This window comes from Ciona intestinalis, unplaced genomic scaffold (assembly GCF_000224145.3).
Source record: "Ciona intestinalis unplaced genomic scaffold, KH HT000016.2, whole genome shotgun sequence".
Taxonomy (NCBI): Eukaryota; Metazoa; Chordata; class Ascidiacea; order Phlebobranchia; family Cionidae; genus Ciona; species Ciona intestinalis.
In genome coordinates, this window is record NW_004190338.2 from 85,482 (window position 1) to 97,348 (window position 11,867).

The 11,867-nt window shown below is 34.5% G+C and overlaps 3 protein-coding genes across 4 annotated transcripts in view; 2 read left to right on the forward strand and 1 right to left on the reverse strand.

Annotated features, from left to right (window-relative positions):
* Positions 1-202: 202 nt before the first annotated feature.
* On the forward strand, positions 203-3,610 carry LOC100187520 (speckle-type POZ protein B; the record flags this gene model as incomplete). The annotated part of the gene is given in 8 exon segments (XM_002129149.2): positions 203-301; positions 412-533; positions 786-937; positions 1,013-1,140; positions 1,233-1,410; positions 1,829-2,007; positions 2,342-2,484; positions 2,816-3,610. Coding segments are annotated over 8 exon segments (1,149 nt in total), but the record flags the coding sequence as incomplete, so codon positions are not given.
* A 62-nt stretch (positions 3,611-3,672) lies between these two features.
* ci-ak58 (radial spoke protein AK58) lies at positions 3,673-10,194 on the forward strand. The gene is made up of 13 exons (NM_001161803.1): positions 3,673-3,713; positions 3,921-4,010; positions 4,077-4,161; positions 4,236-4,285; positions 4,827-4,961; positions 5,474-5,603; positions 6,303-6,475; positions 6,923-7,021; positions 7,412-7,544; positions 7,799-7,998; positions 8,679-8,791; positions 9,501-9,651; positions 10,012-10,194. The coding sequence occupies exons 2-13, from the start codon at positions 3,927-3,929 to the stop codon at positions 10,114-10,116; spliced, it is 1,458 nt and encodes a 485-aa protein (NP_001155275.1). The 5' UTR covers positions 3,673-3,713; positions 3,921-3,926; the 3' UTR covers positions 10,117-10,194.
* LOC100179641 (structural maintenance of chromosomes protein 1A) overlaps positions 10,121-11,867 on the reverse strand; it is an 18,426-nt gene continuing 16,679 nt past the window's right edge. For both annotated transcript variants that reach the window (XM_009862622.3, XM_026837786.1), the window contains exons 25-27: positions 11,611-11,769; positions 10,988-11,115; positions 10,121-10,303 (exon numbers count right to left, since the gene is read on the reverse strand). In XM_009862622.3, coding sequence (XP_009860924.1) covers positions 10,229-10,303; positions 10,988-11,115; positions 11,611-11,769 — 362 coding nt within the window. In that variant the 3' untranslated portion in view covers positions 10,121-10,228. The remainder of the gene's footprint in view (positions 10,304-10,987; positions 11,116-11,610; positions 11,770-11,867) is intronic.

Consider the following 11,867-nt stretch of genomic DNA (forward strand, 5'->3'; position numbering starts at 1 on the left):
TTAGTTTTATTTGTCTGTATAGTATAGGCTACCTGTCTCTGCCCGGCTTCGTTTTCGTATAGCTATATATTGTTATTGATTTGCAAATTGCAATACACCTATAGCAGGACAAAGCAGTTAGGATATATCCATGTAACAATAGGTTTGAAAAGTTTTAAAGTAATAACATACAAGTTAGTGGCGTGACATGCAACCGTCGTCTCCTCGTGTTAGCTCTGCCACCTCATCGAGGTCTGGTAGCCCAGCTCCTCCAAATGATATGCTGGGTACTCCTGTTGCAGAAAATTGGTGTTATACACAAGTCAGTATCATATGTGCATATATTGTATGCTTTGGTTTGACTTATGCGATGATATTTGCGGTAATAATATAGGGTCATGACTCATGATAATTTATTTATGTTTTTCTAAGGTGAAAGTTGTGAAGTTCTCGTACATGTGGACGATAAACAATTTCAGTTTCTGCCGTGAAGAAATGGGTGAAGTGTTAAGGAGTTCCACCTTTTCTTCTGGAGCTAACGATAAAATGAAATGGTAACTCTTTGTTATAATTATAATAACATTTTTTGACAATTGCTATTACCAAGTAGCCATGTTATTGTTTTGATTATCAATTAACATAAACCATAAAATATAAATATTTCTGAAAGATTTGCACTTGGTAATGAGACAAAATGCATGGGGTGTTGTAAAGCACATGGTGTACAATATGTCACTTTTACCAAGCTTTCCACCGTTGTAAAGATCTAAAGTAATAACACTTCCATTATAATTTTACTTTTCTAGGTGTTTAAGGGTAAATCCTAAAGGTTTAGATGAGGAATCAAAGGATTATCTTTCATTATATCTATTACTTGTTTCTTGTCACAAAAGTGAAGTTCGTGCAAAGTTCAAATTTTCTATCCTGAACAGCAAACGTGAAGAGACCAAAGCCATGGGTAAATTTTCCTTCATAATGTGAAATTTAACTTAAATTCTGAATTCTGATTATGTAATATGGTTCAATTTTCTAGAGAGCCAACGTGCGTACAGATTCGTGCAAGGCAAAGACTGGGGTTTTAAAAAGTTCATCAGAAGAGATTTTCTTATGGATGAAACCAATGGCCTGCTGCCAGATGATAAGCTAACTCTGTTTTGTGAGGTAAATTAGACTGGTGATTACGCCTTTTTGTAAATTATCCAAAATCATTTGCTATTTTAAAAATGTACGTGTATTAATGCTTTTTATTTCAGGTAAGTGTTGTACAAGACTCGGTGAACATATCGGGTCAGTCCAACATGATGCAGCTTAAAGTTCCTGAGTGTCGGTTGTCAAAAGATTTTGAAACATTATTGGATGAATCACATTTTACAGACTGCACGTTTTCAGTAGATGGTAAAGAATACAAAGCACACAAGGCAATTGTAGCAGGTGGGATATTTTGCTTCATATGTATTGAATTTGAAGTACAACTTCTGACATATTTACCAACGCTATAGCACAGTCGGTTTTCCATGCTTGCCTCTAACCCAGATGTAATGGGTTCAAGGCTCGTCGCTGCTATCATTGTGATTTGTGGGCGTATGTGTCTTTGGACAAGCCACTTATTGGCAATTTCTTCAACACAATGTCACTAATGGGTTGTCCAAATTATCAGCCACATATAAAAAAATAAAAAGTCTTCCTCAAAAATAATTACCCACAAAGTAATTTACTTTTACTTGGTAACTTGTAAGCTGGCATGATTGAGGTATATCTGAAACAGAACACCTGTGTTATGACGACTGTCTTTTTCTGCCACCCGAGAATAAAGTAAGTTATATTCATTCATTCATATGTTTGTTTTCAGCTCGTTCCCCTGTTTTTCGTGCAATGTTTGAGCACGAAATGGAAGAAAGCAAATTTAACCGAGTTGAAATATCTGATATACCACATCAAGTCTTTAAAGAAATGCTAAACTTTTTGTACACTGGGAAGGCATCAAAACTTGATGTTATGGCATCTCAATTGCTAGCAGCAGCAGACAAGGTAAGATTTGTATTGGAAATTACTATTTTGCACTTTGAGTGGTATTTATTCTGATGAGATATTGAAAATAACCTGTATTGGACATTGGTAGGCACATAAATGCCAGATTGGATTATTTGGAAAATAAGTGTAATAGGTTGTTATTTGTTTTACATGAATGGATGAATTATTTAAACAAAATGCTAAAGTTTTACATGTGTTGATTCATGTAGTTTTTATTCAATATGAATCAACAAATGTCCTGTCGTTGCTAATTCTATTCTTTTTATTAGATTCTCTTTATTGTATTTGTTTAAGAGATAAACAAAAAGTATGTTGAGTTTTTGTTTCACAGTATGCTTTGGAAAGATTAAAAGTAATGTGCGAAGAATCTCTTTGTTCCAACCTCTCTGTAGAAAACGTAGCAGAAATTTTAATTCTTGCCGACCTACACAATGCGTGCCAACTTAAAGAGATGGCTATTGATTTTATAAACAAGTAAGTACAGTTCAAGTGACTTGTTTAATTTATCTCAAAGTAAGAAAAATGCAGTGGGCCAATGTTTTAACTTGAAGATTGTTTAATTATGTGTTCGTTGAAAAATGACATGAATCTAACTTATTTCTCCTCCTGTGGTGGGTGAATTACATTTATTATAACATGAGTGTTTTGTTTTATGCACCCCGTGCCTGCTGTCGAGTTTCCACATATGTAACTTTGTGGGCCATTACAGCAGTAGCAGTGTTGAGTTGAACTCTGGGCTACCATGTGTAATGCTGTTGGACATATATTGTGATAGTATTTTATGTACAATTTGTTTTTCTTTTAGCCATGCACTTGATGTTATGGAAACTAGTGGCTTCAACGTCATGGTTCGTTCACACCCGCATTTAGTAGCTGATGCTTTCCGTGCCCTCGCTGCTATCCAGTCACCACCATCAGGTCCTCCACGAAAAAGACTTAAATCTTCCAGTTAACACAAAGTTTAACCAGCTGTAGGTGCCGCTCGAACCAAGTGTTGTTTTCTTGCAAGGATTGTCTTCAAAGCACAGTTGTCTTGTTGATTCAGAGGAGATACATGTTTGCCACCTGACAAGCTGCTTTACACCAACCGTAACGAAACATGGTTGTTATAGCTTAGTTATATTTTTGACATCGAAATATTTGTTGGTATATGTTTTTCTGCATCTTCGGTGAATAACATTTTTCCTCTTATGAAGTTTAATTTCATGCAACGGCTATTTCTTGTTAAAATGAAATGCAAGCTGCTAACAACATAACCAAGCTATCCTAGCATTTGTGCAGTCTCAATTGTTGGATAAATGGTGTGCGTTTCTGTTTTGGGAGATATTTCTTTATACTGTGAATTGATAAGATTTTTGTTTTTCCTAATCGTTTTTTTTTTGCTTACTTTGTTCCATTTCGAATAGAAAACTGTATGACTTTTAGGATTCGGTTTAAAATTACGAGAATATAATTATGTTGAAACTTATTGGTTATTAGCCCTTACCATGCTATATTTTTGGGGCTAAACTGTTTTAAACAAAGTTTATTGTGGCGAAATATTTTGATTTCAGGTTCGGCTACTTCTAACACAATTTTCTAATAAAGCTATGTGGGAATATAGTTTGTTTTCTTTAGCGTGGAATCCTGCAATTACACTTGTCTATGTAGTCAATAAGAGCAGCAGGTGCAAGCTTTAAGTGTAGGAAAGAGATTTACAGTAGGTGACTCAGAAAAATCAATTTGTTACAGACTATTACGTCTCGTAGTGTTCGTCAAATGTGCGTTTTCTAGACGATTTGGTAAAAAAATCCAAATTTTATTTCTATGTGCATAAAACACCGGTGGCGCTACGGTTTCTATAGAAACCGCGGCCTTCGTTCTAAACAATATTTTATTAAGTTTACAAATTAAAAAGCTTTTAATTATAGTTTGAAATGGATGCTACAAAGAAACCACTTCGAATTCCGCCGAGTTTTGGTGTTTACGCCGAAGAACATGGAATATTTGATATGTACAAAGTAAGCATATTTAATTTGTTTTTAACATTTATTCGATTTTATCTCCTATTATTATTTATATTCCAGAGGCTATTATGTCAACTAATAATCGATAAACCTGTAGAGCCGCTTCAGTATTTGATAGATTGGTTAAAAAGAGATAACAGCAACAGTAAGTACAATAAACACTTGGCATTCCTGTACTAATATTGGGATTATCAGCTTTGACAAAATTTTCTTCTACAGTTTCAAAAATTGCTGTCATTGGGCCACCAGCCAGTGGAAAGAGTGGAATTGTAAGTATATGAATGAATCGTATACTTGGAAATGTATATAATTTATTGAGGCATCAGACCACAGATAAAAATGCCTTTCTTGTGTAAATTGTTTTGTAAAACACATTAACATTCGCACAACGGTGTCTTCTCTTTGGAATCTAGACATAATTAAAACTGCAAGCAGTAATTCAGTAATATAAAGACAAAACTGTACTCCTATTTTTTGTATTTTTATTTGGTTTGGTTGCAATGTCATGCTTTTTGATGTCCCGCAAAATGGCGTAAAAACATTTTTAGCTATTTCTAATATTACAGTATGCTCAGTGGCAAAAAGAGCAAACTTAGAAACAATTCTGCTCCTAAAATTGCCTGTGTAATACACATAATTGAGACTGAGAGCACTGATACAATTATTGCTTTTAAAGCACATGCACCCAAATCTTAAAGCACATGCACCCAAATCAAAACCTGCAGCAACCAACTTAAATAGTTAGTGTCATGAAAAATCCAATTGAAAGATTCTTCCAAAGCGTTTTAATACATCCCTTGTAAACAACAGAGCAAAGTGATGAGCAAGACAATCAACTCAGTTCACATCACTTCTGATGTTTTACTTGATGATGAATTATCAGATGCTGCAAATGAAGCGAAGAAATTAATCAGTACTTCCCAAGCTGTTACAGACAAATTATGGGTAATTGATCTATTATACTATAAGTTCCTGTGACCCCGTTTAGAAAGCATGGTACTTTTTATTAGTATCGTAACCTAGTGGTTACTGCTATTATCTATGGGTCAGAGGATTCCGGGTTCGGGGCTGTATACCCCCCTTGTTGTAAACATTTTTGTGTTTTTGGACAAGCGAGTGATATAATGTCAGAGCTGGGCCTATAGGTTGGGATAAATAAGTGATATACATTTAGTTATGAAGTGTTAAATTGTTTGGGGGTCCCACAATAGGTAAAAACAATCGCATGAGATAAATCCTTAGTGTAATATTTTGTTTTTTACCTAAAATTCCCGCAGTTTATAATTTAAATGATTTCGAAGAAAATCTCCACACAAGGTAGGCTTACTGATAATCACGCTTGTAAATAAAATTGTAAAAGAAAAATCTTAATTATCTGTAACCAGTTGAACCAAATCTGTTTTATATTCTACAAGTTTTTTAGCGCTAATTTTAATAAAGGCAATTTCTTAACTAAGGTTCAAATGATTGAGGAACGTCTGAAACGTAAAGATTGTCTACGTCGTGGGTTTGTGCTAGAGGGATTTCCCCAAAATAGAGAACAAGCCATCATGCTACAAGCCAATGGTTTAATGTTGAAACATCTTGGTAAGAATTTGATTCATACTGACTTTGGACGGTTGTTGTTTAGATCTTTATATTTAAGATAATAAGGTTTACATTGTTGAAAGCCATTGATCCTGTTAAGCGATAAAAATGGAGTTTATAACTGTGCTTACAGTTTTGTTTATTTGCAACACATTTTTTAAAGTTAAAAGTTCTGTGCAAAATGTGTATATTTCAAAGTATTTCTGGTAAAAAGGTACTTAAAAAATTGATTCAACAGAGGGTAGGCGAACTAAATGACAAATCTACTATTTTACCAAAAGTACACTGTTTAATAATTACATTATGCCTGGTAAAATCTGAAACAGGATTTTAATAGTTGTTACATTTTTGTCCAATTGGAACCTCGCCCCCTTGGCACAATAGTAAGCTGCACGCCTACAACCTAGAGATTACAGATTCAAGGCTCGATGCTGTGTCTTTGGGCAAGAAACTTACCAGCAATTGCTCCAACCCAATGATAACTTATAGTTTGTCTAAATTGCCACTAATATAAAAACATTACATAAAATATAGTTACATTTATGGTAACTTGAAGCGGGCACGAGGTGTATGAAACAGATTACCTGGGTTATTACGACTGTCTTTGCTCTGTCACACAAGAGTAAAATAAGTTACATTAATTAGTTCAATTTCCAAATCAAAAGTTTTAAATAAAAATTTATACCAACAATTTCCCAGTTGTTCTGGATGCTCCAAACACTGTGTTGGTTGAAAGGCAAGCTGGGAAACGAATTGATCCAACCACTGGAGATGTTTATCACACAACATTTGACTGGCCACAAGATTCAACTGTACAAGCTCGACTGCTTGTACCAGAGGGAATTTCAGAAACAGAAACTCGGGACAGATTGGTCAGTACTTGTTTTTTTTTTAAATAACCCTTTAAATTTTGTTTTGTTGGACCCATAATGACAATTTTTACATTATAAAAAAATCATGAAATTCTTACCTAGAAAATTACTTTTGTTGTACCTCCTGAGCAGACACGCGGTGTGTGAAACAGAATATCATAGTTATAACGACTGCCATGCAAGATAAACTACAATCATTCATCTTTCACTTAACAATGTTAGCATACTGAGATTATAGTTATTACTTAACGGTCACGTCTTTTATCCAAAACATTATTTCTTTCTTTTTTTATCAATAAGCGTGTTTTAATAACTGTTGTTTTACCGTTACAACCCGTCTTTTTGCTTTTGTTAACTCTCTTGTTTTTCGTTATCGTGACCGAAGCGACGAAATAAATTTCATTCATTCATTCACTTTACTTACGAATTTATGACACCTTTTTTCAGAATGAATATTCTCGAAACATAGATGGCGTGTTAGCCACTTACCCCCACATACACAAACTGATCAACGCTGATCAACCCAAAGCTGATGTCCTTGCACAGGTAATTTATAAACTAAAATGAATACTTTTCTTTAAGTTTAAAATATCCTGGTGGTCCAAAATCAACTAACATGTACTTTTTCCCCTTGCAAACTACGTAAAACAGTTTCACAGTAGCCAAGTTTACATTTTTACCGGAAGAGCTATTTATTTATTACAATATGCGTAGTGGCAATAACAGCAGAATTTTTTAGTCCCCTGGAAGCAAATACAAAAAGGGACTCTATAAAAACGTCACCATTTTTGGACCTAACGATTTTGATTTTCATACCAATTGTATTAATATTACATACTAAAATAAACAACTTAAATTCTAGACAATATTTACAAAAAGTTATTAATACACATTACATAGACCTATAACTACACAGACCTATATTACATTACACAGACCTATAACTTTATAAACACACAACTACGAAGTGAAGCTCCCCACACACCCCGCATCGTGCTCATCGGAGCTACTGGTAGTGGCAAAAGTTGTATCGCTCAAAGATTGGCAACAAAATATAAAATTGTAGACGGTAAGCAACAAAAATTATTTAAAAATCCCTTTAAAAATTATTTAAAAATTCCTTAAAAAAGTTCTTTTATCTCTTTGGTTAAAGTGGGTAATAAAAAAATGTCAAAAAAAAACAAAAAAAGTAGAGAAGAAGTGATTAAATGATATGAAATAATATTTATTAATGTTTTTACTCCTTATAGGATAAAAAAATGTGAAATAAAAAAAGAAATAGCCCATTACCCTAATACTTACTATCAACTCAATGGTTTTTAGTATCATGTGGTACGCTGCTGAAGGAGCAAGTTGCAAATAATACAAAGATGGGAGAAGCTCTCCGTGAGTTTGTGAGCGGGGGAGAGAGGGTTCCAAACTCTCTCGTTACCAAAGTAGTTGCCGATCGACTGATGCAGCTCGACGCTTCCTCTAGGGGATGGGTGCTACATGGATACCCGCTTACAAGGGATCAAGCTGAAGTATGTTTGTATGGAATTGTTTAACCAATGCAGTAGCTTAACAAGTAGTGCTTGTCTTGAAACCATAGGATACTGGTGTTGTGACCTAATTACAAGCTTCAATAATATATGCTTTATTGGACTGCATCTGCAAACGCACACAACAGTAAATACACGAAGCGCACAGTATATACAACGTAATTCTAAGGTACTACATTCATACTCAACACAACAACCTTCGCATACTATTACTATAATACAGTGAACACTGCAGCACGATAAGTCTAACACAAGGAAAGAAGCAAGCGGCGGCAAGGCAATCTCGGGCAACATACGCTTAGAGCGCGTATGATAAGTCTACAGTGAGCAGACACGATAACAGTTTACAACAACTGGGTTCAATGCTTGACATTGATAGGCTAGGTCTTCTGACAAGGACTTCACCTATATACAATGTGGTTATTTATTTTCAAAGCTTAGAATATGTGGGGGAATTTAATGATCTCGCTTCCAACGAATACCTTTGCATACAAGAATCTTGTCTTTAGTCTTGCTAGTATGAAAGCATTTGCAAAATGTGTAATTTCCAGAGTTAATATAGCAATATCCACAGATGAATTTTGCACAGTTGTATCTTACTTCTCTAGTTTCTGTAAGCATTTTAGATTCACTTTATAATTGAAATACATGTTGATCACCAGGGCTTATTTGATGCTGGTTTGCAACCAAACAGAATTTACTTTTTTGACATCCCAGATGATTGCGTCATTGAAAGACTTTGCTACAGAATTACCGACCCTATCAGTGGAGAAAGGTTTGTGAAGTTTGCTTTTGTATCTTTGGCATTAAATTGAATGCATTGTTACTACATGAATTTAACCTATCGTGTGGCGGAACAGTTTTTGGACACGGTTGTTCTGTTTCATACACCTCATGCCTGCTTGCGATTTACCATGCATGTTACTTTGTGGGTGAATGTAATAAATGAATGTAACTTACTTTATCCTCGCGTGACCGGAAAACGACAGTCGTTATCACACAGGTTTAACACCTCGTGTCAGCTTAAGAGTTACCAAGTATGTTACTTTGTGGGTGATTATTTTTTTGGATTTTTTTTGTTTTTTTATGTATGGCCGATAATTTGGACAACCCACTAGTGACCAGTTGGAGCAATTGCAGTTAAGTGTCTTCCCCAAGGACACAAACGCCCACAATGGTAGCAGCATCGAACCTTAAACTCATTACCTCTGGGTTACAGGCACTAACCACTTTTGGGATTTTTTTTAATTTGTTGTATCGCTCATCACTTGTACAACCATTAGTGACCACTGGACATTATAAGTGTGTTTATGATTCATTTTACAGGATACTTAACTTTAATTGCTCTGACCCAATAGTAACTACTGAGTTATCCAACTTGTCAGTTATGCAGAAGGAAAAACACAATCACCTACAAAGTAACATATTTCTCTCCACACAGGATAAATGTAACAAACATAATAATATATATCTTTCAACCACAGATACCATACATTGTACAACCCTCCAAGATCCAATGATGTCAAACAAAGGTGTCTTCAAAATTATAAAGACAGTCAGAACAACGTGAGGCAATTGCTGAACGAATATCATTCGTATGCTGAAGAGCTCACAGATTATTACTCAGAAGAAGGGGTAAGACCTTTTATTTACTTTTTCTTGATTATCATTTTTGCTTTGCAAACAAATTTTGTCATATCACATTTCTTTTGCGCTTCAGCTTTTTCTGTTGCAGATGGTTTTTACCAGTCATTATAAGTGCCCTGAAATTGTGTAAAGACCTTTTTATCCATTTTGTACAATTTTTGTTGACAAAGATATATTTGTCCTTCACATAACATCATAACCCAACACCATTTTTTTGTTTAAAATCCAATTATTTACAATGTGATAAATTCCATGCTGGCACGAGATATAAAACTGTCATGTTGTAACAACCATTGTTGCATTGCCACCAAAGAATAAACAAGTTACTTTTATGCATTGTTTTTTCAGGCTCTTCGCATCAATGCAGATCAAGACCCGCAGACAGTATTCGAATACGTAGAAAGTACTTTGGTCAACCCATTACCAGGTCATCTGGGTCAAAAAGACTACTAACAACTCTCGTGCGAACATTTATTGGCAGTTAAACATAACAACATGTAACATGTATGTACAAACTGTATTCCAAGAACATTTAATAAACTTTTCAACTTGGGATGTTTTATGTTCAAGCCTCGATTTGTTCCGGATAACATGACAGATCAAGACTGATAACCCGACTTGAAATGCAGCCGTCAATTTGCTGTAATTGTACTGTTTATAAAAGATGCTTTTATAGTAAGGTTTTATTGTGACCTTTAAGAAACTGACATATGTTAGTCTTTATTTTGTCTGGTATAAATTGTTGCCAATTGATTTGTGGTGGTATATACTTAGATATTTAGTTAAACAATTTTTTACCAAATCTGACTAGGTTCATAACCTATTTAATATAATTGAAAATACAGTCTGCTTTAGGATAACAATGTGTGAGTCTAAAAGAAAGTTAGTATTTGTTTTCAATATAGTACAAAAGTAGGACTAGTACAGTAATAAGAATGATTTTCAAAAAGGATTAAATAATAATATGATGCTTTTTGCATGGCTAGCACGAGTTATTACTTTATAGATATAGTAGGGTGGAAGAAGATGGGACAGCTTTTCATTCTAATTTCACTTCCAATTTGGTGGTAAACAAAGAACATTCCAAGAATTATAAAACCGTATCCTCACGACTCTCATAGACCGTTGTTAATTATTTAAAACACGATCAGGATATTTGGATATCATGTGTTAAAGGTGTCCCATCTTAACCCACCCTACTATACGACACATAATAGAGCCCAGTGTCCCAATCGGACCCCCCATGTTACAACCCAAAAATTGTCCTACAGCACACAGATTAATAACCAATGCCAGTCTAAAGTAAATATCAGTATTAGGTTACCTGAGGATAAATACCAACTAACGCATCAACTCTGTTGTAGAATTCCTCCTTTAGTGATATCACGATACATTGGACTCGGTTTGACATTTGTTTGATATATTCCGCTACTTTACCAATGTTTGTGTTGTCTGAAATAAAAAAAATTAAAAGAAGAAAAAAATGTTTATTGTTCTAGCCAAACACCTATAGAACTATTGTAAATGCAATATACTAACCGATTAAAGAAATAACTGTATTAAAAAAGTACACCTTATGTAGAGTGTTTATAGAGTTCACACTATATATATTAGGGTGGGGGAAGATGGGGCAACTTTAGCACAGAATACCAAAATATCCTGATCGTGTTTAAACAATCAAACAGTCAATGGGAGTTATTTTAATTTATTGAAATATATTTGTTACCAAATGGAACGAGAAAATAGAATGAAGAAGTTTCCCATCTTCCCCATCCTACTATAATTATCTATAAATTAAAAAAAATCACCCACAAAGTTACACACGCGGTAATTTATTAGCTAACACAATGTGTATGAAACAGAACACCCATGTTATAACGACTGTCGTTGCCCCACCACGTGATTTAATGAATTACACTCATTCAAGTTATGAAATATGCGATTTACCTAAAGCAGCATCTATCTCATCCAACACAAAGAAAGGCGAAGGTTGATAATCATGAATGGCAAATATAAGAGCGAGGGCAGCAACAGTTTTTTCACCACCAGATAAATTATCCATCGGTCGAAATCGCTTTCCTGGTGCTACGCAGTTGTAGGTTATACCTGGGGAAAATGATTGAAAGGAAATTAAATAGCAATGAATGTATATATATATATATTAATTATATATATATATATATTACTGTGGGGTAAGATGGATA

Excerpts from the sequence above, each read along its gene's own strand:
- ci-ak58 (NM_001161803.1), top strand. The coding sequence starts at position 3,927 with ATGGATGCTACAAAGAAACCACTTCGAATTCCGCCGAGTTTTGGTGTT. Across the intron at positions 4,286-4,826 it reads CCAGTGGAAAGAGTGGAATT|AGCAAAGTGATGAGCAAGAC; the intron begins GTAAGTATATGA and ends TGTAAACAACAG. Across the intron at positions 6,476-6,922 it reads CAGAAACTCGGGACAGATTG|AATGAATATTCTCGAAACAT; the intron begins GTCAGTACTTGT and ends ACCTTTTTTCAG.